The 25276-nt window shown below is 48.3% G+C and overlaps 1 protein-coding gene across 1 annotated transcript; it reads right to left on the reverse strand.

Moving 5' to 3' along the window:
- Window positions 1-3768: 3768 nt before the first annotated feature.
- LOC121836598 lies at window positions 3769-10104 on the reverse strand. The gene is made up of 3 exons (XM_042291537.1): window positions 9917-10104; window positions 3959-5033; window positions 3769-3852 (listed from the first exon to the last, which is right to left on the reverse strand). The coding sequence occupies exons 1-3, from the start codon at window positions 10102-10104 to the stop codon at window positions 3769-3771; spliced, it is 1347 nt and encodes a 448-aa protein (XP_042147471.1).
- Window positions 10105-25276: the final 15172 nt, after the last annotated feature.

Consider the following 25276-nt stretch of genomic DNA (forward strand, 5'->3'; position numbering starts at 1 on the left):
TATGTCGTCAATGTTAAAATAGGGCGTGCCGTGATGTGTGAAGACCAGCGCATGGAACATTTGCTTTTATAGTGAAAACATGCCCAAGAGTTTGGACTGGCAGGTTGCTTTTGCTCCTAGTTGCTGTAGGTAATCGTTATGGGAGATATGGATGAGATGGTTGACTTCGGTACGTGCCTGGTGGGCTTGGTTGAGATGAGCGGGATTTAGAGGCGCTTTTTTGAATAGCGAGTGTTTACGTCTGATTAAGACTGCAATCTCCTTTGTCATCCATGGAAGGCTGCCGTGCCCAGAGGTCGGCATTTTAGGTTGCCCTCACTTACCCTCACCCTCACAGCCACACTCACCTAAGCCCCTCACTCACCTTCACCCTCACAGCTACACTCACCTTCAGCCCCTCACTCACCCTCACCCTCACAGTCACACTCACCTTCAGCCCTTCACTCACCCTCACTGAACCTCACGGCCCTCACGGCCCTCACGGCCCTCACCGCCCTCACGGCCCTCACGCCACTCACCGCCCTCACGCCACTCACCGCCCTCACGGCCCTCACCGCCCTCACGCCCCTCACCGCCCTCACCGCCCTCACGGCCCTCACCGCCCTCACGGCCCTCACGCACTCATAGCCCTCACCGCCCTCACGGCCCTCACGGCCCTCACGCCACTCACCGCCTTCACGCCACTCACCGCCCTCACGACACTCACCGCCCTCACGCCACTCACCGCCCTCACGCGCCTCACCGCCCTTGCGGCCCTCACACCCCTCACGCCCCTCACGCACTGATGGCCCTCACGCCACTCAGACCAGCTTCAGATGGGGCAGAAACTTTACGTCGCAACACGAGCAACACGGGCCGCCCGCGATTACACGCAGCAACCAATTGCTGCAATTTTCCATCGTCATCATAAAATTTTATTTTTCTTGCACTATTTAGACACAATTACGCGTTATAAACGTGTTTTTATGCATTTAAATCTCGTTAAGAATACTAATGCACCTTTCTGAAACAGTTTATTTCCAAAAAAACGATGGATTTCAAACCAGAACCAAGTCTTTCGGTGTCATCATCACCGGCACGAGGTATCACATGAAAATTTTTGCGTCCCTGATTGGATGCAGCCGCTTCAAACGCATTCGAATTGCTTCGAGTTGCTTGCTTATTTCGAGCCGGACCCGATCTCAGCAATTCGTGTCGATCTAGGGAAAGCTAGAGAACAACCCGCCATTACCACCGAAATTGCGGAGAAAGACGCCCGATCTGAAGGGGGCCTCACGCACTCACCACCCTCACGCACTCATGGCCCTCACACCACCTCATGCACTCACCGCCCTCACGGCCCTCACGCCTCTCATGCCACTCACTGCCCTCATGCACTCATGGCCCCCACACCCCTCACGCACTCACCGCCCTCACACCACTCACGCACTCATGGCCCTCACGCCACTCACCGCCCTCACGCCCCTCACGCACTCATGGCCCTCATACCCCTTACCGCCCTCACCGCCCTCATGGCCCTCATAGCCCTCACGGCCCTCACCGCCCTCACGGCCCTCACCGCCCTCACCGCCCTCACGGCCCTCACTCACCCTCACACTCATGAATTTTCCTGGTTCAGAAACTCATTCACCCTCACCTCACCTGTGAAGATGAGGGTGAGTGAGGGTGAGTAAGGGCCCTCATGAGTGAGGTTCGCCGAGGTATGGCCGTGCCTCCTGTTGATCCTTAGGGTGAACACATTTGTGCTGAATTGCTGATATGTTGAGCGAGAGGTCGTCGGCCTCGTCAGCCGGTGGGTGATCAAACACGATGAACCAGGGAGCGAGGTGGATGAGCTGATTGAGATGAGGGGAATCGGTTTTGTAGAACTGCTGGAACTTCTTGGCTCGATGACCTCGCTTAGGGGCTGAGCAATGGATATTGGTGAGGAGGGCACTGCGATCACTGCCTGGTAGGCTGGGTTTGACTGTGCAGCGGTAGGATAAGGTGGGATTATCAGTGCGGACGAGGTCGAGGAATGTATTGGTATTGGTATTGGTATTGGTATTTATTTGCGCTCGTGAACGCAGGCGTCACAGAAAGGCGTGTAGCCCGTACAATAATGCCTGTGAGGCCCGTCTAGAGAGGGTGATTATGTTAGTGATTAATGAACAGTGAGGTATAATGAAGGGCGGGGCAGTGATGCACCGTGAAGGATGGGGCAGGGTTATGCGTGTGATCGCAGGTGTGCTCCAGCCTCGCGACAAAGTTCCAGTATTTCCGGTTTGTCAGTCATGGGCATGCTGACAATTCTTGGTGGCAATGAACGCCATAGTTGTACAGCGCGGACGAGGCATGAGTTCGCGTGGCGCTCAGTTCTTGCGAGCAGGGGCTCCAGATGACCGGTACGGTGGTTCCTGCGTGGGACTGTGATCAGGTAATCATCTTGGGGTATCCCTGGCCCAATGATGGTTGCTAAAAGTCTCAGGGTGGCCATGTCTCTCCTGGTAGCGAGGCTTGTCCATCCTGAGGTTCTGAGTAACTGGCTCGTCGAAATGTCGCTTGGTTGGAGACGAGGGATCGGGGAACTCCGGGCGTAGACCCCGTATGCGGCTTTCCGCTGGATCCGCTCCAGAATGTCTTGTGTTGACGTGGATCGAGGGGACCAGATGGGTGAACAATATTCTAGGATGGGCAGAACAAGGGCGGTGTATAGTTTCGCCATCACGATGGGTCCTAGGCCCCTGCTGATATTTTGTATGAACCCCAGCAGACGGCGGGAACGCGATGCAATGAAATGAACATGGTTTGAGAAGGTTAATCGGGTGTCCAGAGTCACTCCAAGTATCTTGATGTTGTCACTGCGGTTGATAACTTCGTCGTTGATCCTCAAGAGGGGAAGGGGGCATGGCACCTTCTTCTGGGTTGTGAAGTACACCGATTTAGATTTAGAGGCGCTAAAGGGTAGTTTGTTTACGGTGGTCCATATGTGTACCCTGTCAAGGTCCTGCTGAAGGTCATCATAATCTTTGGTTGACTTAATCGGTTTAACAAGTGTGAGGTCATCAGCATACAGTACAGGAGTTGAGCTTATATGGGGAATAAGATCGTTGATGTACAAGGAGAAAAGTGTCGGGCCAAGAACACTGCCTTGTGGGATTCCAGATATGACAGATTGGGGTTGTGAGGGGGTGCCGTTGTGGTATACACGCTGTTGTCTGCTGAAGATGAAGTCTGATAGCCAAACTAGAATTTGATCCTGAAAGCCGGCACGCACAAGTTTCTTCCGCAAAAGGGTGTGGTCAACTTTGTCGAAGGCTTTTGTAAAGTCCAGCTGTACGAGTTCGCACGGCACTGCGCTATCGAGACTGTCGCTGATCCTGTGTACTACTGTGGGGAGGGCGGTTTCACAACTTCTACCGGGACGAAAGCCATGCTGCGCCGGCGAGAGCAAGGCATGGCTCTCGAGGTGCTTGTGTATTGCCTGGTTCATGACTCGTTCCATTGTACGGCAGACCACCGACGTGGTAGAGATGGGCCGATACGATTCCAGCTTGTGAGCTGGAGCTCCATTTCCCTTGTACACAGGCGTAATATACGCCATTTTCCATGTGCTTGGGACCCTTCCAGTGTCCAGACTTTGCTGGAACAGACGTACCAGTATAGATGAAATGAGTTTGCTGCTCGCTTTCAGAAGCGCAGGGTGGATGCCATCTGGACCAGGCGACTGCGATGGTTTCAGCCGAGTTAGGGCTTCTTCCACGTCAGATGTGCTGATAGAGATTGTGGTCAGAGCGAGTTGGACTTTGTCAGCTGGAGTATCCGAGACTGGGCAAAGTTGGAGCTGTTGATCTGGTAGAGGTGGTGTCCAGACTGAAGCGAAATGCCTGCTCAAAAGTTCTGCGGCCTCAGTATCGCTGAGGGCTTTGCCATTTTGGCAGATGTCCAATGCATGTGTACTCCTTTTGTGTTTTCTTACATATGCCCAAAACACCTTCGGTTCTTTGAAGGCACGTTCTGCAACACTGAGGGCATAGTTCTGGTGAGACTTCCGGATCATCTTCTTCAGGCCTCTTTGTGCAGCATGGGCAGCGCTGAGCGTAGCGGCGCATCTGTTGTTCTTGGCTCTGGCAAACAGCTGACGTTTTTGGCGGGCTAGGTGCAAGATTTCTTTCGTGATCCAGGGGGCACGGCTTTTGTTCCTCCTCCAGACTGCTGGGACGCACTCCGTCTCGATGGCATGCATAAAATCCAGCCAAAGATTGTAGGCATTTTCGGTGTTGTCTTCCTGGAAAACCATTCCCCACGGAGCGAGGTGGAGAAGCGAGTTGAGGTGCTTGAGGTCGATCTCAGCAAAGCGTTTTAGTTGTTTGCTATGAATGCCTGATTTCGGGAAGTTCATATAGGTTTCCGTCACGATGGCCCTGTGATCGCAGCCGGCTAGGCTGGTTTCTGCAAAGCAATTTGCGATAAGTGTGGGGTTTGATACGAAGATAAGGTCAAGGAACGAGTCACGTTTCCCGTTGGGTGTGTAGCTTGGTTCGAGGCACATTTGAGTCAACCCAAGAGATTCCATTCCGTTAAGAAGGAGGTCATCTTGCGGGTCAGCAGGCACTGGAGTGGTGGGGTCGGACCAGTTGACATGTGCATTATAGTCCCCAACGACACATATGTTTGCATACCGTTTGTCCAGGTGTAAAAGTGCAGTTAGCGACTTGTGCAGGTAATCATAGGCTTCTACTTTGTTGCCAGGTGGGCAGTAGACAACACACAGGTGTAGTAAACCACCTTTTCTGTGGAGATCTACGAATACTGCCTCCAGGCCATGTTGTTCCAGGTCGAGTCGTCTAGTGCATTTGAAATGTGAAGGAACAGCGAGCAGTACTCCACCTCCAGATTTGTTCCGATCTTTCCTGAAGATTTTGAAGTGGGCCAAGTCCACAAGCTGGCTGTCATAGACAGAGCAGTCCAACCACGTTTCACACGCCGCGAATATGGTGTCCGGTTGAGACTCAGTTAACACTCGGAAGTCTGGTAGTTTGTTTTTCACTGACCTTAGGTTAGAGAACCAAATAGGTAATGTCGTTTTGCTTGTGCGACGAGCGTTGGGCCTCGACGTTGTTGACGTACTTGGACTGGGGCCAGCTGAACTTAGAGGAGAGATGAAGCGTGAGAAACAGGGACAAAAAAAGACATAGACACTCCGCTGGACTACCAACTAGGGTTTTAATTCTTCTTTTTCTTTTTCTTTCCTCCCGTGATCCTCTGCTGCTTTTGTTTTCGAAATTCTTGCTTTCTTATCTTTTTCTTCTTCTTTCCGTTTTCGTTTCTGGAGCTCAATGTTTAAAGGACATTTGGACGCCTGCGGGGCGGAAAGCACCGCAAAAATTGCTTCTCTTTGGTGCTAAGCTTGATGGATGGCTCGCTGACGCATGTCGCTTGGTTCCCCTCTATGGCCATGGTCTCTATCATTTCCCGAGCATACGTGTTTTTGTTTCTTGCTATGATGGTAATATTGTTGAGCTCTGCACTGCATCTGCACGAGCGGCAGTGCGCTGGTAGATGGCCTGCCGTTGTTCCTTTAACCGATGCTGCATGCTCTCTCATCCTTTCGTTTACGCATCTGCCCGTCTGGCCGATATAACATTTTCCACATGATAGGGGAATATGGTAAACGACCCCGGTCTCGCATGGGGCATACTGTGTCTTGTGCGAAACATTGCAGATTTGTTTTTTCTGGTTGGTGTCTTCATTTACTTTTCTGCACATGGAGTATGTTTTGTTTGGGGCAGAGCACACGACCCTTATGTCCTGCCTTGCGGCTATCTTCTTTAGTTTGTGCGTTATTCCATGGACATAAGGTAATACTGCGATTTTCTGTTTTTCTTTTGCCTTCGTAGTTTCTTCTGGATGAGTTGACCTCCGCCTGAGTTTTGTGCAGATGTTCTCGCATACGCATATCAATAGGTCATTTGGATACCCAGATTCACGTAATCGGGAAATTTGTTTTTGAAAACTCGCCTCTATTGCGTGATGACATGATTTGTTCAGAGCCGTTGCAAGGGCGGTGATGGCAACACTTCGCTTGATGGTCTTAGAATGTTCAGATGCAAATGGCAAAAACCCTTTGTTCGACCTGGGTTCATATCTCCAGCATACATGTCCCTCATTAAATTCCAGTTTCAGATCTAAAAACTTGATGCACCTATTTGTTGCTGGCTCGTGTGTGAAGCATAATTTCGGGCAACTTTCCCCGAAGCATCTCAACACCGTGTCTATGCATCCTTTGCTTTGATCTTCTTCCTTTGCTTTGGTGTGAAGAATTAGGAAATCGTCAACATACCTGAAGATGGCAAGGATTCTTTTGTCTTGTAATTTTTCTTGGATGATTCTGTCTCGTGTTGCAAGGAACAAGTCGCACAGTAGTGGGGCCACACGAGAGCCAATACACACCCCACTTCTTTGTACAAAGTGTTGTTCTTGGTGTGCAACAACTGTAGCTGTCAGGTACGCGCTGAGCAGCTCTAGGAAGGTGTCCACGTTTATGCCCGCCGCGTTTTGCTTTCCGCCCCGCAGGCGTCCAAATGTCCTTTAAACATTGAGCTCCAGAAACGAAAACGGAAAGAAGAAGAAAAAGATAAGAAAGCAAGAATTTCGAAAACAAAAGCAGCAGAGGATCACGGGAGGAAAGAAAAAGAAAAAGAAGAATTAAAACCCTAGTTGGTAGTCCAGCGGAGTGTCTATGTCTTTTTCTGTCCCTGTTTCTCACGCTTCATCTCTCCTCTAAGTTCAGCTGGCCCCAGTCCAAGTAACATGCACCAACTGGCTCAACTGAAACCCGTAACTCAGTTTCTTTCTAGTTATGTGAGCGCACCTTTTGTAAATCTTCATTCTCTCGAACCGCAGACCCTCTGTCTCATGATCGCCAACGCCACTTGCCAAGGCAGGATGTTGTCGCGCGCCATCAAAAAGAAAATCCTTCTTGACTACGTCCAGCAACCATTCGGCATTATCACGCCGTCCCAAGGCCACGGCATGCCAGTATCTAAGATTTTGAGGTCGGAAACGTGGCGCCAACAACGAATGCTCACAGACTTCCTGCGATCCCGATGTGAAAACCAGAATGCCTTCAAGAATTTTCTCACAATGACTAGGCACTCTACAGAAACCATCTGGAAAGAGTGGTTTTCACCGATCCTGAAACACCATCTGGCAAGACGCAACCAAAACAATCCCAAAGGATGGCCTGTCCAAGTCATGGGAGACGTCGACATATCAGAAAAGACCAGGGAAGTGTTAGAAAAAGGCCCAAAATATGCCTTACCTCCTAAGCTTGAGACAGTGGACAAGCTAGCCATGGTGCGAAACATCGCATCTAAAACTTATGATGAAAAGGCCTCGCAAGTAATCAGTGAAGGAGTGGATTGCCTGATAAGCCATCGGAAGCAGGAAATTCCACGTACGAGCTTCCAATCCACCATTCAAGAGCTACGAGAGAAGGACCTGAAACTTTGCATCTCAGACAAGGAAGGTGGCTTCGTGGTTTTAGGATCGGGAGCATATGGTGGAAAGGCGTCTCAAGCTTTGGCCAAGAACTTTATCCAAATTGATAAAAAAACAAGGCAAGGTTGCTAAACAGGTCATCATGAGATTGCTGCAAGATAACCAACTAACCAGCCTGCACACGAAGATCAAGGGAACAAAGGAAGGATTTTTAGAAGTTTTTTTTCTCAGCCAAGACGCATAAAGAAGGCGTGCCGTTTCGTGCCATTGTGTCAGAAAGGAGAACCTGGCAAGCACATCTTTCAACCTTCCTATCAAGGCAAATGTCGTTAATACAGTGCAATGACCCATACATGATCCGAAATTCAGAGGAAGTGATTTCATACCTTCAGCAAAGGGGATCCGAAATAACATCAGGATTTTCAATCGACATACAATACATGTACTATTCTATACCGCATGCAGACCTCATGGTGATTCTCAGACGCACCATAGAAGAGCAAGGCTGTACATCTTTCCAAAACGCGGCGGGCATAAACGTGGACACCTTCCTAGAGCTGCTCAGCGCGTACCTGACAGCTACAGTTGTTGCACACCAAGAACAACACTTTGTACAAAGAAGTGGGGTGTGTATTGGCTCTCGTGTGGCCCCACTATTGTGCGACTTGTTTCTTGCAGCACGAGACAGAATCATCCAAGAAAAATTACAAGACAAAAGAATCCTTGCCATCTTCAGGTATGTTGACGATTTCCTAATTCTTCACACCAAAGAAAAGGAAGAAGATCAAAGCAAAGGATGCATAGACACGGTGTTGAGATGCTTCGGGGAAAGATGCCCGAAATTATGCTTCACACACGAGCCAGCAACAAATAGGTGCATCAAGTTTTTAGATCTGAAACTGGAATTTAATGAGGGACATGTATGCTGGAGATATGAACCCAGGTCGAACAAAGGGTTTTTGCCATTTGCATCTGAACATTCTAAGACCATCAAGCGAAGTGTTGCCATCACCGCCCTTGCAACGGCTCCGAACAAATCATGTCATCACGCAATAGAGGCGAGTTTTCAAAAACAAATTTCCCGATTACGTGAATCTGGGTATCCAAATGACCTATTGATATGCGTATGCGAGAACATCTGCACAAAACTCAGGCGGAGGTCAACTCATCCAGAAGAAACTACGAAGGCAAAAGAAAAACAGAAAATCGCAGTATTACCTTATGTCCATGGAATAACACACAAACTAAAGAAGATAGCCGCAAGGCAGGACATAAGGGTCGTGTGCTCTGCCCCAAACAAAGCATACTCCATGTGCAGAAAAGTAAATGAAGACACCAACCAGAAAAAACAAATCTGCAATGTTTCGCACAAGACACAGTATGCCCCATGCGAGACCGGGGTCGTTTACCATATTCCCCTATCATGTGGAAAATGTTATATCGGCCAGACGGGCAGATGCGTAAACGAAAGGATGAGAGAGCATGCAGCATCGGTTAAAGGAACAACGGCAGGCCATCTACCAGCGCACTGCCGCTCGTGCAGATGCAGTGCAGAGCTCAACAATATTACCATCATAGCAAGAAACAAAAACACGTATGCTCGGGAAATGATAGAGACCATGGCCATAGAGGGGAACCAAGCGACATGCGTCAGCGAGCCATCCATCAAGCTTAGCACCAAAGAGAAGCAATTTTTGCGGTGCTTTCCGCCCCGCAGGCGTCCAAATGTCCTTTAAACATTGAGCTCCAGAAACGAAAACGGAAAGAAGAAGAAAAAGATAAGAAAGCAAGAATTTCGAAAACAAAAGCAGCAGAGGATCACGGGAGGAAAGAAAAAGAAAAAGAAGAATTAAAACCGTAGTTGGTAGTCCAGCGGAGTGTCTATGTCTTTTTCTGTCCCTGTTTCTCACGCTTCATCTCTCCTCTAATTTCAGCTGGCCCCAGTCCAAGTAACATGCACCAACTGGCTCAACTGAAACCCGTAACTCAGTTTCTTTTTGTTGACGTAATCTGCGGTACGGTAGACACAGGGTTGAGGGCCGTAGGACTGGTGGTAGAGGTGCAGCGCCGAGGAGCGGGCGTCAGAAATACGCTGTCGTCGAATGCCGGGAGTTGACAGGCGCCACACCGCAACTCTTCGGATGTTATCGACAGTCGTCTGTACGATCGAAGGGAAAGTAGTTCACACTTGCGGTGCACCCACGCATTACACCCGTCACACTGCAAAGCAGCGACGCTGTCGTAGACGGCTCGGTCACAGCGGGGACAACTGGGACGTGGGCCGGGGTTCGACGATATATCGCCGGCAAGGAGAAGCAGTAGCAAAAACTGCGACTGGCGGATACGGGTGTGGGTCGGCATACCCTTAGGCCTAGCACTCAGCCAGCGGCCCAGTGAGTCCCGAGCACGGGCAGTGGCGGAGATCTGGACGAACGACGTGGCGTGGGGATGAGCCGGGTAATCATCTTGTTTTGTAACGATGGGTGAGAGACGGTGGAGCTTGAGAATACCCACAGCACAAAGTAAAAGTCCAAGAGACACTAAAATCATGTTGTCTTCCTTTTCTTCTTCACCTTCTCCTTGTAGCGTTACTATTTTGAAAAATGTAGAATGAGGCGTCATTAAGTGGGGTGAGGCCAGCAGTTTTCAATACGTCTAACAGCATGTCTTCGAGTGAATCAGATGAACAGTGCAGAGAACTTGCTGGGGTCGACGCGCTGTAGGCTCTCTTGGGGGAGGGCGTACGATCGTTCATGGGGGGAGGGTGGGCAGTAGGTAGACACCAGAAGAAGCTTTCCATGTTTGCAAAATACCTCGACAAAGATTGCTTCTAGACCCGGAGGGGTGAGGTAGTCGAGACGTTGGCAGGGCAGGTGTTTTGGCATGGCGAGGACGGACGCCTTCGCCCCAATGAGGGACGATTTTGCTGGAATAAAGAGAACTGTGCGAGATTAATTGCCCATTAATTACAAACCGAAGACAGGCGTCCAGCCATGTCTCGCACGCAGCGAATATTGTATTCGGGAAAGATTACTTCAGTGCTTTAAAGTCAGGAAGGCTATTATTTAGGAAGCAAACGTTGGAAAGCCAAACGTGATTGGAGTCTGTAGACTCCGATCGCGCACTTTTCGCACGACAACTATGAAAAACGCGGAGTTGTCGTGCTAACGGTGAACGCTGCCGATGTTGTCGCTCGCCGGAGGCGGGTCGGAGAACTACTTGGTAGATCTGGCGATGATGGTGGGGTACACAGGGGCTCTGTGCTGCTTAGGGGTGGAAAGGGGTCATTGGCCAGGGGTGGGAGCTGGCACGTTGCATAGAGCCACTCGGTTGATAATGAGGAGAGGCGTCTATACAAAGCGAGAGATACATCTTCGAATTTCTAGTGGAATCAAAAATCACAAACGTTGCATTGGAGAGTGGCGACATTGTCGAACACAGACCGGGAACACCAGGGGCAGGTGGGGCGTGAGCCGAAGTTTGAAGGTACACCTGTGAGCGATATGAAGGTGAACAGCTGTCTTTTTGTTTTTGACGCTCCGGAAAGTTTTGGAACAAGCTCTGTTCCAGAAGAGGGCTAGAACGCAAAGTTTAGACCCCAAGCCACGTACCATTTGAGACGTTGAGAGTTAATATAGCTATAGGGAGCCGTAAAACAGGTAAGAATCCAGGTAAGGTGTTCACCTTCATATTGCCCGCGGGTGTACATCACCAGTTATCAGCTGTAAAGGGATTAGGTGAGGTTGGCGAGGGCGACGAGTGAAGAATGCTCAGCCAGGAGGTTGCTTCCATGGACGACAATATTCGATGGTGATGCTGCAGTCAGAAAGTGGCATTCTAGGTGCTTACAGTTTGTCGATGATAGGTGATATTTCTATCAAAGGGCCAGTAGCCCCGTTAGGCAGATAAGGAGACGGAGAGTTGTAAAGGCGTGCTATCATCGAACCTAAGAGCTAAACATTGTGCTGAAGAAATTGACTAGCTTGATCCAACATATCTCATAGAAAACTGACCAGGGAGGCAATGTTCGACAAATCTCTTGCTTCTCCTAAGAAGAAACGGAAGAGATGGAAGTGACGATATTGCGTCTGATTGGTTAAAGGCTCAAATGACGAAAGAGGGAACTTCCATCATTTGAGCCTCTAACCGATCAGAGGCCATATCATCACTTCAATTACTTCCGTTTCTTTTTAGGAGAAACGAAATATTTGTCGAACATAGCCCCCAGGTGTGTTGAACATTCATCTTGTGTGTGTGTGTGTGTGGGGGGGGGGGGGGGGGAAGGACGGGCAGGTCAAATGCACCTCCAAACACAACTTTATTCTTTTCCACATTAGCCTGTAGTTACTGTTAAAGCAACGGGTTTGTAATCACACTCGTTATGTAAAACTGTCGCGTCTGTGCAGTTTTTTTTTTGTTTTTTTTTTTGCATGGTTTATGAATAGCTGTTTTGAAATACCTCTGCCGCGACTTTACCTCTACCTGTTTAGAGTATGTCTATTGATCTTAGGTTTATCATTTTTATGCACATATACTTGAAGGCTAACGTTCAAACTGTTTGTACTACCGTGTCCGTTCGCTAAAACCCGTCAGCAACCGCATCATTGCATGTGCAGTTTGTAACGTTTTCGTATAAATTGTACTATGTAGAGCGAAAATAATCATTTGCCTGCTTGAAATAACTCTTGTGTCAATAAATTACCTGTGACTGTCGTCCAGCGGTGCGCACGTCACAACATAGCGAAAACGCAACGCAAGCGGACGCGAGAAGCGGGTGAACAAAATGCCATAGGGGCCGCCATTTTGAAAAGCAAAACAATAAAAACAAAACATAAAATGTGGTTAGTTACCCCATCCGTCGTAAGAGGGCGGATGCAGATGGCGACGAAGATGAAGGTCGCAGATCTTAAACAGGAGCTAAAAGCGAGGGGACTTTCCACCTTTGGATCTAAAAGCGAACTGGTAGAGCGACTGCGAGCCGCCGCGGAAGTATCCAACTCTCTTCTTACCACTATGCAGTAAGAGGAAACATCACGGGACAGCGACGGCGAGCGAAACGCAGATGCAGTAATGCCGGTTGAACCCCTGCCTGCTCTTCCCGAAGGCAGAGCTGGTGCCGGTATGCTCAGTGACTGTGAGGGAGCGGTTTTAACACCCCCAGAGTTAATGTCCACCTCCACTGGGATTCAGGACGAACCTCTCCCACTTACCTGAGTATGGCAGATGACCGGGATGACCCGGCGTGGACTGGATGACGCTAACACCGAGCAAGATTCACAAATGTATGAGCGGAAAGTTGCGAAGAAAGAGGAACCCCTCATTAGTTGTGACAGGTGTGGACGGTGGGCCTACATCTCAGAGGCTGACTTTAAAACCCCTGAAGAGGCTCAAAATTCTGATTTCGTCTGCAGCATATGCAAAACCATAGATGAGATGGGCAGGTCACATAGGACAAGGATGGACGAACTGGAAAAGAGCGTGAACGAGGTTATCCAAAGGTTACAGGACGCAACCCGCCAAGGCAAGCCAAATGAAACCTACATGATCCGAAAACTTCAGGACCGAGTGACAGAATTAGAACAGCGCGTTGAAGAGCTGGAAAAGCAAACTTTGAACAGCCCTCAAGATGGAATCGGTCTTAATATAAATGTGGTGAGTTGTGAAAAGAACAGCGAGCATGACACAGGAGACAATGGAAGAAAGCAAGAAAAGAGTGATTATCCGGGGCCCGAGCCCAAAGATTCAATGTCCAGTCCACGTGACTGGAACACAAGCGAGTAGTTGGCCTGTAGGGAGTCCGCACAGCGGAGACCCGGTCTCCAGTCAGCGCGAGCAAAACTTGGTGCACGAGGTCGCAGGCAGCCGGGAAGCTCCTGGCGCAGTGATAGCTGGATCCAATCAGGCATACGACATCCACTATCCTGCAAAAACAAGAGAGCGACAGCCGCAGCAAGAAATTTCCAGAGAACAGATCCGACCTCCACAAGAAGTGAAGCGGGAAGTCATCGTGGCCGGTGATAGTAACGTTGCCCGATTTGCGCCCCCGCTCGCTGATCTAGTAGGGGACTCTCGATCTATGGAAGTTATACTCAGCAGAAGTGGAACAACAGAAGTGGTACATCAACTAATTGATCATGTACATGAAGAAAAGTCGCGTAACGTACCCCGAATGTATATCTTACATGTGGGGGTGAATGATATACTACAGGGCGCTCAACCCGATGCGATTGCGGAACGCCTGAGACTGAAGTGGACTAACCGCAAGGATGCACTAGTCGTCTGCTCAATTTCAGAAATCAAGAGCAGAGGCAAGGGAATTCAACCAACAACCATGCTTCTAAATGCAAAGTTAAAAAAGATGTGCATGGACATCAAGGCCAGGTTCGTCGATCTAAGCCGAGACCTGAGAGGTGAAGACGCAGTGGAGAGGAATGGACTACACTACCAAAAAGAAGGTATACGCATGGTGACAGACAGACTAGGAGCTATAGCACGCCGTTTTTTAGGGGTGCGATGGAAGAAAGTTCCTTCGAAAACCAAGAGAGACCCGAACAAATGGTCCTCGACAGCAAAGAAGCAGATTGCCGACACACCAGGAAGCGGATATGGAAGACCATGTGCTACTTCCCCTATCATGGAACCACACAGAGTGCACCAGGAAACGGGAGGTATGCAGGTACCGCACGCCAACGACATTCGGATTTGTCGAGACTACCAGAGGAACTTCCCACGGTTGGACCCAGTGCACGACCCGAACAGGAGGACGCGGCAGTACCAAGTCTATCTAATGACCGACCTGCGGTCCCAGGAGAATCACCACCATCAGGAGCTCCTAGTAACTCCTGTCATGGTAGGGTACACAACATATCCTTACTCTCACATCCTGCCGACACCGGTGAACCAGATGCAGCCGCCATCTCAGACACCAACACCCCAATATCCGGACATGCTACACCCATGGCTGTATCACCTGCACGGACAGTACGGCATGGGCAGCCAAAGGATGATGGGACAGCGGTTCCGGCACAGGGATTAGGAGGTGATACGACCGGGTGGACCAACGATAGGAATCGGAATCAATACTCGTTAATACTGGTACACGAAGGGAACACAGTTCGCAAGAAGCGTTGACGACATAAGCGGAATATGCCTGCTCTGGTGGTGGGCGGTTTTCTCAACCTTCAGGGTGCACGGCGACAAGCAAAATGGGAAGAACTATACGAGATGCTAGAAATCGAAAGCATTTCCCTCTTTGCAGTTGCAGAAATGCATCTACGCGGTTTAGAGGAGCCTCCGATTCACCCTATATGGTGCTGGGCGGGTTGTAACCGGGACGGAGGAGAACGAAAAGGTGGGGGCGTTGGTTTTTTGTGGCATGTTGGCTCCGCATGGCATACAAGGCAAGATATTACGTGCACAGATCATCTCTGGATAACCGGGGAGATTGTGCGAATACGAGTGAATGTATGCGTGGTATACATGGCTGTGGAGGGAACCAGACACGAGGAAAACTCGCAGCTAGTCGCATGCATTCAGGAAGATGCCAGGCGCATGGGATCAGGAAGCCGAAATACTTATAATGGGAGACTTCAACGGACATTTGGAGGAATTGGACGGAAAAGAAGATGGTAATGGAAAGCCATTACGTGGACTGGCGGATGACTTAAACCTTGAAATAATCAATCTCCGTGAGACTTGTGTAGGACAGTTCACATGGTGCGCAAGGAGCAGCAAAACGTGTATTGACTACGTGCTAACTTCCAGTGCACTTGGACGCAAACTACAAAGCATGCAGATAGACGAAGATGGAACATTCAGTTTAGGCAGTGATCATAACCGTCTGAGGGTAGACTTTTCGTCTTCAACATGGAAGCGGTCACAAGAGGAACAATACAAGACTGTCGAACTTGTGTTACCTGGGAGCGCCATAGAAATCGTGGCGAAGGAGCTCGAAGCCAGCACAAGACGGGCTTCAGCGACGAACTATGAGGAGTTTATCAGGGAACTCAAACATCTAATTAAAGTACACTCCATCCGGAGACGATCACGAGGCGGATTTCGGCGCAATAGCTGGTGGGATGCGGAAGTGAAAGCAGCGCGAGATGCGAGAAGGCAAGCCAGCCAGGCTCATCGACGCGCTGTCAAGGGAGGAAACAGCGTAGAAGTGGAGCTGGCTTGGAACGAGTTCCTTACTTTAAAACACAAGCTGCAAGTTTTAATACAATACAAGATGACAGAGGCAGACCAGCGAAAAATAAAAGAACTTAGAGATAGCGGTAAAGCAGCAGCCAAAAAATTCTGGCGATATGTGAGGTCAATGGACAGTAGGGACCCTGTACCGACCGTCTTGATGGACGACACAGGGAAAGATGTAGTGAATTTAGTGGAATACTTACCGGAATATCTGACATCGATGTTCGATTCAAGAGACCCAGTGGCAACACCGAGAAAACCAGGTGACCTGACCGAACCACAACCGCCAGGGTCAAAAGAGCGGTTGGTTGAGCCGGGATGGGAAGTAACGACAATGGCACTTGACAGAGCAATCGCCCATATCAAAACTAACACAGCACGTGGAAGGGATGGAATACCTGTGGCTACTCTTAAATGCATGGGCGACCAGAGTAGAAGACAACTGACATGCATCTTCACGAATATAATTTCGGGCAGCTCCATTCCTGAGGATTGGGTGAATAGTCGAAGCGTGCTGCTGCCGAAACGAGGAGGAAACAAGCGACGACTGTAGGACTACCGCCCTCTGACCGTGACAAAAGTCATCTACAGAGTGTTCGCGCACGTGATAAAAGAATGGATGTGTGCCTGGGTAGAGGGGAATGGAAAGCTGACTGAACTTCAGAACGGCTTCCGAAAAGACCGCCGACTGGAGGATAACCTGTTTGTCTTAACACAGATCATAGAGATAGCCAGAAAAGAAAACAGGGACTTCATATGCTGCTTCCTGGATGTCGCTAAGGCATATGACAGCGTGCCACATGGGTCCCTGTTCCACTGCCTCAAAAGACTAGAAATGCCTGACTAGTGGACGGAATTGATACAGCGACTATACGACGGAGGTACTGTTACAGCCGCGTGTGGAGGTGTACATTCAACGCGTGTCAATGTAAAGAGGGGACTGAAGCAGGGATGCCCTCTCTCACCTCTACTGTACATGTTGTACACGGCAGAGATGGAGGGCAAATCAATAGCATCCGGTTTAGGGTTTTCACTCCGCCGCATAGAAGATGGATGCGTGACACTCTGGACATTACCGGGTCTTGCATACGCGGATGATCTCGTCCTCATGGCTGAAGACGTGAACACGTTGTAGAGGCTAGCAGATATTTGCGTGGAAGCATCGTCCGTGTTGGGTCTGAAGTTTAATGTTCAGAAATCGGCAGTGGTGCAGTTCTCTGGGAACGGCATTGTAAACAATAAGTTACAGCTGCAGAAGGAAGACGTTACGATGACTGGGAAGTATAGGTACCTGGGAGTCACACTAACGAATGGGCCCGACTACTGTGACGAATACCAAATACACCTTAGACAGGCAGCCCAGAGAGGGAAAAATATCTTATTCCGGCGCATTATGTGGAGCTGTAACAAATATTTGATGATCAAAGAATTGTGGAAAGCTGTTCATGTGCCTGGGCTCACGTTTGCCAATAAGATCGTCTGTGCCTCGGCTGACACACGAGCCTGGATAGGACGCGGACAGAAGGATGTCGGTCGCCAAGCACTCAAGTGCCACGGCAACGTGGCGATTGAGGCCATACAAGGAGACATCGGGTGGTCGACGTTTGAGGCACGAGAGGCATCAAGCAAGCTAACCTACCAAGGACGACTCCTACATATGGACAGGCATCGGTGGCAAGGCGAGTGTTCGACCACATCAGTGTCAGCTGCGTGCAGACGCAGTGGATGAAGCGGGTCAACCAGCTCCGCAAGAAATATGGATTCTTCACACAGCCAGTCATAGAGGTGACTGCGAGTAAGTGGGCAAGTGAGGTGAGGCGACAGGTCGAAGAGGCAGAGACGACCCACTGGGTTAAGGAGGCAAACAAGAAATCCTCACTCCGAATCTATAGTGCTCAGAAGGACACAATCGGACCGGAGACCTACTATGATAACAGTCTAGGCAGCCGTCTCCTGTTTGAGGCCCGAGCAGGAGCGCTGCGCACAAGACTATATCGGCAACGGTTCGATCCGGCAATAGAATCAGTGCAGTCCGGAGCCTGCGGTCAGGAAGACGAAACCATCACGCACCTAGTTCTGCACTGCACCGGCCTGACACCAGAATGGGATGAAGCGCGGCGCGTGCACAACCAGGGGCATAGCCAAAACAACACAAGCTGGGCAAGACAGACTGCGGCAGTCGCTCAAGTGGCAATCGGTCCACCAGCGGCACCGGCCCCAGTGCTATCATTGCTACCACAGGCATTGGGCTTCCATCCATGGACAGATAGATGGACTGTCGACGTCACCAAGCGACGACTAGAAAATTAGTGGAAAAGTAGAGGAAAGAGTGGAAAGTGAAAGCCACCTATGGCTTGGACACGACATACGTGACCACCCGTTTCAAAGGGGATAGCCACAAGCATCATCAACATCATCATAATTGTTTGAAAAACTTTCGCTCTTTTTGAATTATTTGGTTATGGATATGATTTATATTGTGTGAATTATATGTAATGAGTTAAGTTCTACAATGCACTTTTATTCGCACAAGGCCTTCGATCACGTGGGTTTGCGATTACCAGTGTCCGCGCCAATTTCAGGGCGCCGCCATGTTTATCTACGCTCGCGCCACCACGCGGAGAGAGCTGGCAGGCAGGAGGGGGGGAGGTGGCTGCGTTGGCGGCGTTGCGGCGTTCAGGGTTGCCAGGTTGGGCTATTAATAGCCAAATTGGGCTACTTTGTCATGCATTTGGCGTCGAAATTTGGCGGTTGGCTATTTGGCTATTTTTGGGCTATTTCAAATCCTAACGCGGCACTTTTTTTTTTTTGCTTGGTTTAGAGTAGTTGTACAAAAGACACTTCCGCATGGACACAAAGAGACAGTCCACCCTTTTTGGATTCCCGCTTTCAGGGCTTTTCTGCCGTAAGATTCGTTGACGTAATGTCAGAACCAGCTCCGACGACATCGCTTTTGTACTAATTGTGGCCTATTTTATTCTCCCAAGTTCTTTCTGCTTCCTACTGGCGTCTCTTATTTTCTCGAGTTTCCCACCATCCTCCTACGGGAAGCACCTCGCCCGAGGAATAAGGATACTAAAGACAACTCAAGACATCCTGCAGAATTTGATGTCGCCCGATAACGCGTGCTGTACCGGATATAACAAAGGAGACTGTTCCGCGAATCATGGAAGTTTCTTAAAGCACAATGAGCCATAACAAAAGACAACAGATTTGGGATAACGAATATTCCGAACAAGGCCAAGATCAATACGCAGGAGCAGCCCTGTTTCCGTTGCTATCCGAGCTTGCCAACGCGCTCCCGACACTGCCCATGCCGAATGACGCCGTGGAGAGAGTATTCAGTCACGTGTCCCTCACAGAGTCAGGCCTAAGGAATCACATGTCCCTTCCAGCTTTTCAAAACGTCCTCTATGTAAAGTTTGGTAAAGTTTCCTTTCCTTGGGAAGAACGAGTTCTGTAAGGACATCAACCCTACGGAAGAAGGTTTTGCCCGTTTTAACACGGAAATCATGTATGAGGCGGGTAAGCCGGGCACGAGCGAGTGCTTCATAACTAACTATGTGACTGCAAAAACGCGTGTGGAAAATTGTTGTACTTTTGTGTCTGAAAAAAAAAAAAAAAAAAAAAAAACGTTCAATACATTTCAAGATGTCGTAGATCTTGCAGGCGGCTCCTGAACCGTAGACATGCAGACGCAGTGCCTTCGAATTGAGCTCGCACATTCGAGCGCACAATTTTTGGGTTCTGCAGAATATGGCTACTTTTTGGCTACATAAATTTCTTGCATTTGGCTACTTTTGGGCTACACCGTCTGGCTTTTGGCGGTTTCACCAAGAAACTACCTGGCAACCCTGGCGGCGTTGCTTTGGGGAGCTAGATGCGGCAGGCTGTCCGAATGCACCGGCACATCGTGAAAGATGTCTTCACCAGAAGCCTCCGCGGCCCGTTCTTCAACAGATAAGATCTCGTGAACATTCGAGAACCCTTCTCGATCAAGAAAACAAGAGAAAACCTTTCTTGTCTTAAATGTTCTCGGTGTCTGCTGACCCTTGACTTCCGCGTTTCAGTCCGGGTTCATAGCGTAGTAAATATTTCGCTACCGCTTTCTTGTAGCTTTCAGATGCTCGATTGTTGGCTTCTTGTATACGAGATTACATTCGTGGCACGTTTGAGACCGATTTTCGTGATCTGCTTGCCTTTCTGCGGCAGCGCGGCTCTGCCGAGCCGAAATAAGTGGGAGGCGTTCACTTGATCGAACGCCGTTTTAGCAAATGAAAACGAGACCACGACGTTTCTTCGAATGACTAGCGAATGGGTCTAGTTACATAGACAGCTCGGATTAGCTTTCTTTTGTAATGTGCCGCCTTGTCTGCCGCCGCGAAGCGGCGTAAACGATGGCTCCGAGTATGTTAGCACGCGTCCCCCCCACACACACGCACACACACAAACACACATATGCTGCGAGCGTCTGGGTTCGAAACTATTAATTGCCAGTTCTAAAGGATGGTACTTACTTGAAGTGAGAGCTGGAATTCTAAGAGGTATCAGGAGACACCTACTATCGGGCAACGAAGCAGGGTGCCTGTGAGGGCGGAGTCTAGGAACGCTACTGATTAATATTGTGACAGGCGATCAGTTATGATAACAGACGAAACTTCGACTCGTCTGTTCAGAAGTTCGCGGTGATATTTTATTAGCCCTCTTTACAGCACACCAAGGATCTTAGGCAGTGAAATTCACATCACGCAGGCTCGTCCGTCGTAGGCAAATGAGCGCAGTCGACGACGAGGTGTAATGAGCTACTAAGCTTCACAAGGAAAATGCGCGTGAGAAACAGTTTTGAGGCAGTCAAAAACACCGATCCAGCAGACGCACGTACGTACGTTTACTCCGGACTCCATGAACCCGACGCCGCAAGATCAAAGCGATCAAAGAGCACCGCCGCCATCGCCACCCGGTTTTCACTGCACTTTGCGCAACAACGGCACTGCAACGGAGGGCACTCGCCTCGCAGCTGTCGAGCCCTATGCAATTCCAATGGCAATTTTTTTAGATTTTTTCTCAGCAACCACCGAACCGATTGAATTGGGAATGTTTTTATTAGAAAGATGATAAAAAAAAATGATTAAGATTGTGGCGCGACATTTCTCGATCTAAACGTTAAAATTGTTTTACGGGCACTTAAACTTGCTTGTAAAGGTTCTTTTTTCGTTCCATTCTTCATGAACATTTAAAAATAAACCAGGGCCTAAATACAAATTTAGAAGCCATAATATTGAAGACCAAGACTTTATGAATATATCTCTTACAAGATTTTTTTGCCAGAGATTCTCATTGTGGTAAAATGTAACTAAGTTTGTGGCCCATCAAAATGCCAGAAATCGAGCTGTCAGCTGGCGCCATCTGTGAGCGTGTCGCTAATACTACCTCTTGAAATTGCGCAATGTGTTATTGCGCCCCGGACTACTTACATCTTCAAGGTCGTCGGGTTGACGGTCGGGATTTTGAAGAAAAGTGCCTCTCAAAACCTTTTTTTTTTTTTTTTTTTTTTTTTGCGGGCGGAGATATTTTGCTGGTTATCGCGATAGTGAGCAGTAGGTTGTCCATCGCCCGAGCGCGTCCTTGGGAGGATGTTCCGGTGTTTGTTGGTGTTTTGGGGTCGCACAAATGCGAGTAAAAGATTTCTTGTTTTTTTTTTTTTTTTTTTTGTTCGGCGGCGAATATTTTGCGGGTGGGTGTGAGTCATTAGTTTTCAATCGCCAGAGCGCGTCATTGGGAGGATGTTACGTTCTTTGTTAGTGTTTTGAGTCACGAAAATGGGGGTGAAATATTTCACGCTTCAAGGGGTCCTTGCTTGAGTCCTGAAGTTACCAAATGCAGGCAGACAAAAGCTACCGAAGCGTCAAAGGGTCGATACTGTCTTACCACTTCTTTCTGTTCGAAGTAGGAGAGGTGATTTGATTCGGCGATTTCGAAAATTCTGCAGAGATGCATTTAAATAGTTTACATATTTTAAATGTGGAAGAAGCATACGTAAATTCGTCGATATTGTTTTAATTCCGAAATTCGCTTTGCATATCAAGTTGCGGAGGTTGATTTATACCGTAATAAAACAAACATTGCGAAAATTTCTTCAGTGAAACTAAAAACAGAACAAGCTTTTTGGTAGTAGCGCTTCACACGTTTCCATTTGGGAGTTGTGAAAGTCTCGCGATGAAGATTCTTTGTTGACGCAAACCAACACAATCTTGATTCAGTATTTTACGAAATAGAGGCGAATGTATTAGTCAAGAACCCGCACACGTTTTACTATGGTGTTCGTCGATTGCACGTCTTGGCTGCGATGAGCCCTTGGTCGGCTGTTACCGTTGGGCGGCGAAGAAAATTTCACTGGAGAAAAGCTTGCCGGTGAAATGCTCACCGCAAAACCGACAAATGCGGAGAAAAGCTCAGTTACGAAATAATTTATTCAAAATTTAAATTTTAATATTCTCGGCATTGTTCGCCACTGCGGTGTTTATATTTAAAACTCACGTCCGCACGTTGCTCACCGCTCATGCTGCGCTTTTTGCGTGTTCGTATAGTTGTAAAACCAGGTGTTCTTGTTTAGTCCCAGAAGAATAGCTTACTTTCTAAGAAAAATGGGAAAGGGCCAGATGAACCCACAGTTTTGCAGAATGCGAACAATAAAAAAATGGGGAACTAGTTTTTTTGTGTGTTTTTTTTTTTTTTATCATTTACGTGGAGACAGGACATTGCCTCAAAGTTGAGTATTACGAACAGCAACAATGTGACCTCCATCTCGGCACCCGACGACTCCTGACCTCCCAGAAAGTATCAAGTCCGTCTTAGGCCACATCACCGAAAGTGGTCATTGTTTACTACGAAGCAAAATAAAAACGGAACATAATATTACCGATTAAACTTTTAGTTTCTAAAGTTATTCACCGCCTCATCAGTTTTCATTCGTGACAATATATTTATCCTTTGGATGCAAAGAAAAACACTATTTACAAAAACGAGAAACGATCTGGCCAGAAACCATGCTGTTCGATAAAACGGCGTTCTACTAAACGGCTTCGATGGAATTGGGTTCAAATAAATGGCGTTGAAATAAATATCTTCGAAAGAACAGAGTTCGATAAAATATCGAGAGCTGTGAAGAAATAATGTTAGATCGGTTTGTAAAGATGAGCTTTTCTTCGCATGTATCAAAAGTTTGGTGAGCTCTTCACCGCATTCGCCGGATTTCTGTGAGCTTTTCTCCGCCGGAGAACAGCGCGGTAACCGAACAATAGCTCACCGGACAAAAGCTCACCCGTTTTTTCACCAGACCCGGACGAAAGCTGACCTCATTTTTTTTTTTCGCTACCCCTGGCGAAACAAGGGCTGAAATAAAACGCGGACGCGATGGACATTGCACCATTTTTAGGTGAACTTGTACCCCATCCCACGCAAGGGTTTACTACGGTTGATCGAATGCCATTTCGTCAAAACATGTTCTAGAGGACGGGCACGTTTTATTGAAGCACGGTTTAGAGAAAGCAGAGCCTCAGTTTAGAGATATGTCGTTTATCGAAATGGGGGCGCTATTTAAAAAAGGCTTTTCTACTTCGCGCGTGTATCACTGGTGCGCGTGTTAACCCTAACCCCCTGCTGCAGTCTGCGGCGGCTCATTACCAAAATGTTAACTCACCTGACTTATCCGTACACGCCGCTTCGCGGTGGCCAAATTTGCTAAAAGTAGGCTCATCGCCTTTTTCTCTAAACTTGGTTTCTCCATAAGACCAACATGAAATGTTTTCCTGGTGAGCTTTTGTCCGGATCTGTTAAAAAATGGGTGAGCTTTTGTCCGGGATTCGAACAGCGCAACACCGAGAAGCTCACGGGAGAAAAGCTCACCGCAAAACTGAGAGGTGCTGAGATATATCCACGCAAGAATTATACGGTCAAGTTTTTAAATTTAGTATCTGTGGCTCTACTCTGGGGGCCTTGCGGGGGACACAAACGGAGATATATACAAACTTCGTATATCACAGACACCAATAGAAACGAAGAAGCAGAAGTCCACAGTTATGCAGGATGGGAAAAATTAACAAAGTGACAGACACGTATTTTTTCTATGAAGACATTGCCTCAACGTTGAATTCCATAACGAAGTGACCTCGTCATTGCACCAGACGACCACAGAGAGCCCCCAAATTTTGTCAGGACCCATCCGCAACAGAAATCATAAGTTACTACAAAAAAAAAATACGAAAAACATTGTTGCTATTATTTATAAACCAAAAGAATGCCATTTCCAAAAACGAAAATCGTAGGTGAGTTTCCGCCGCCATCATCAAGAGGCCAGTGAGCTTTTCTCCACGTCGGTCGGTTTTGCGGTGAGATTTTCTTCTATTAGCTTTTTTCCAAGATTCGTGACTTTGGCATCAACCTGCACCTTTTGTTTTATATCGGAACAGCAAAAAGATCGCACGGTGCCGGTTTTCAGTCATCATATTTTCACAAAGCGAGGCATCTGAGGTTCTGTTGCGCACTAGAAGATGAACCGCACCTGGGACCGGACATTTCACCGAACGCCGTTTCATTGAATGTATCAAAAGTTTCTGCCAATAATATTTTAAAATATATACTCTTTGAAATCATTTGATCTTGCAAACTATGGAAGTCAATTCTCATTTTTCTCTCGTACGACAGACGCTTAGATGGTACGACGGAGGACATGCCTGGAGTTGTAACCAAGCGGATGGATTCGGGGTCTCCAACACTTCCCCCCTCCACCGGCCCCAAATATTTTTTTTTTTATTAGCAACTTTTTTTCTTTTTTTTTTTTTTATCTGGCTATTAGGATTTTTTGTTTAAAACACCGGCCGATTATTGCAATTGCAAGTTTCGGTACGGGATGGCCATTTTTCCGACGAACCGGCGTTGAATTAAATGTACTGAAACCCCACGCGTTTCCCATTTTTTGTTTTTTACTTCGGGGTTATTTTTTGGGTTCTTTGCTCGACGACAACTCAGGCGCAAGTTTGGAGCCCCCCCCCCCCCCCCCCCTTTTTTTTTTTCTCTCCCTGAGGACAAACCGGCAAAACACAAAGGAGTTCTAGACTCCTCGGAATGCAATACAACGACGCCTACCCCAGCCGCAAGCCAGTGGACCCCCTCTAATTAACTTTGAGAGTAGCGTTATCCGTAAGGACAGAACGAGCGGGTTGGTATAGGATGCAAGAAAACGTGAAAGGACGGACAACCGTCCTTTCTCGTTTTCTTTCTCAAGTTTAATATGGGGAGGAGGACAGACCGTGACGCCCCAAGCGGTTAACTTTACAACTACACGGATGGGGACAACAAATACAATGACGCAGCACTCGGCCGACATAACCGAACGCGGCGTCAGCGTTCGGCTGGAGTTCGTAATCTCCGGTGAGGGGGAGGAGGGGCTCTTTTGTTACCACTCCAGTCTGCATGAACAATGCAGCATGCACGGTCCCAGTTCAGCACAAAAGCCGAAGTGGGTCAAGCTCGCATTCTCTGAGGATAGATCCGGCACTTAACGTCGCTTCGTCGATTGTTAGTATTTTTTACATTAAACTGT

The sequence above is a fragment of the Ixodes scapularis genome, unplaced genomic scaffold (assembly GCF_016920785.2).
Source record: "Ixodes scapularis isolate PalLabHiFi unplaced genomic scaffold, ASM1692078v2 PGA_scaffold2__306_contigs__length_199485367, whole genome shotgun sequence".
NCBI classification, from domain to species: Eukaryota; Metazoa; Arthropoda; class Arachnida; order Ixodida; family Ixodidae; genus Ixodes; species Ixodes scapularis.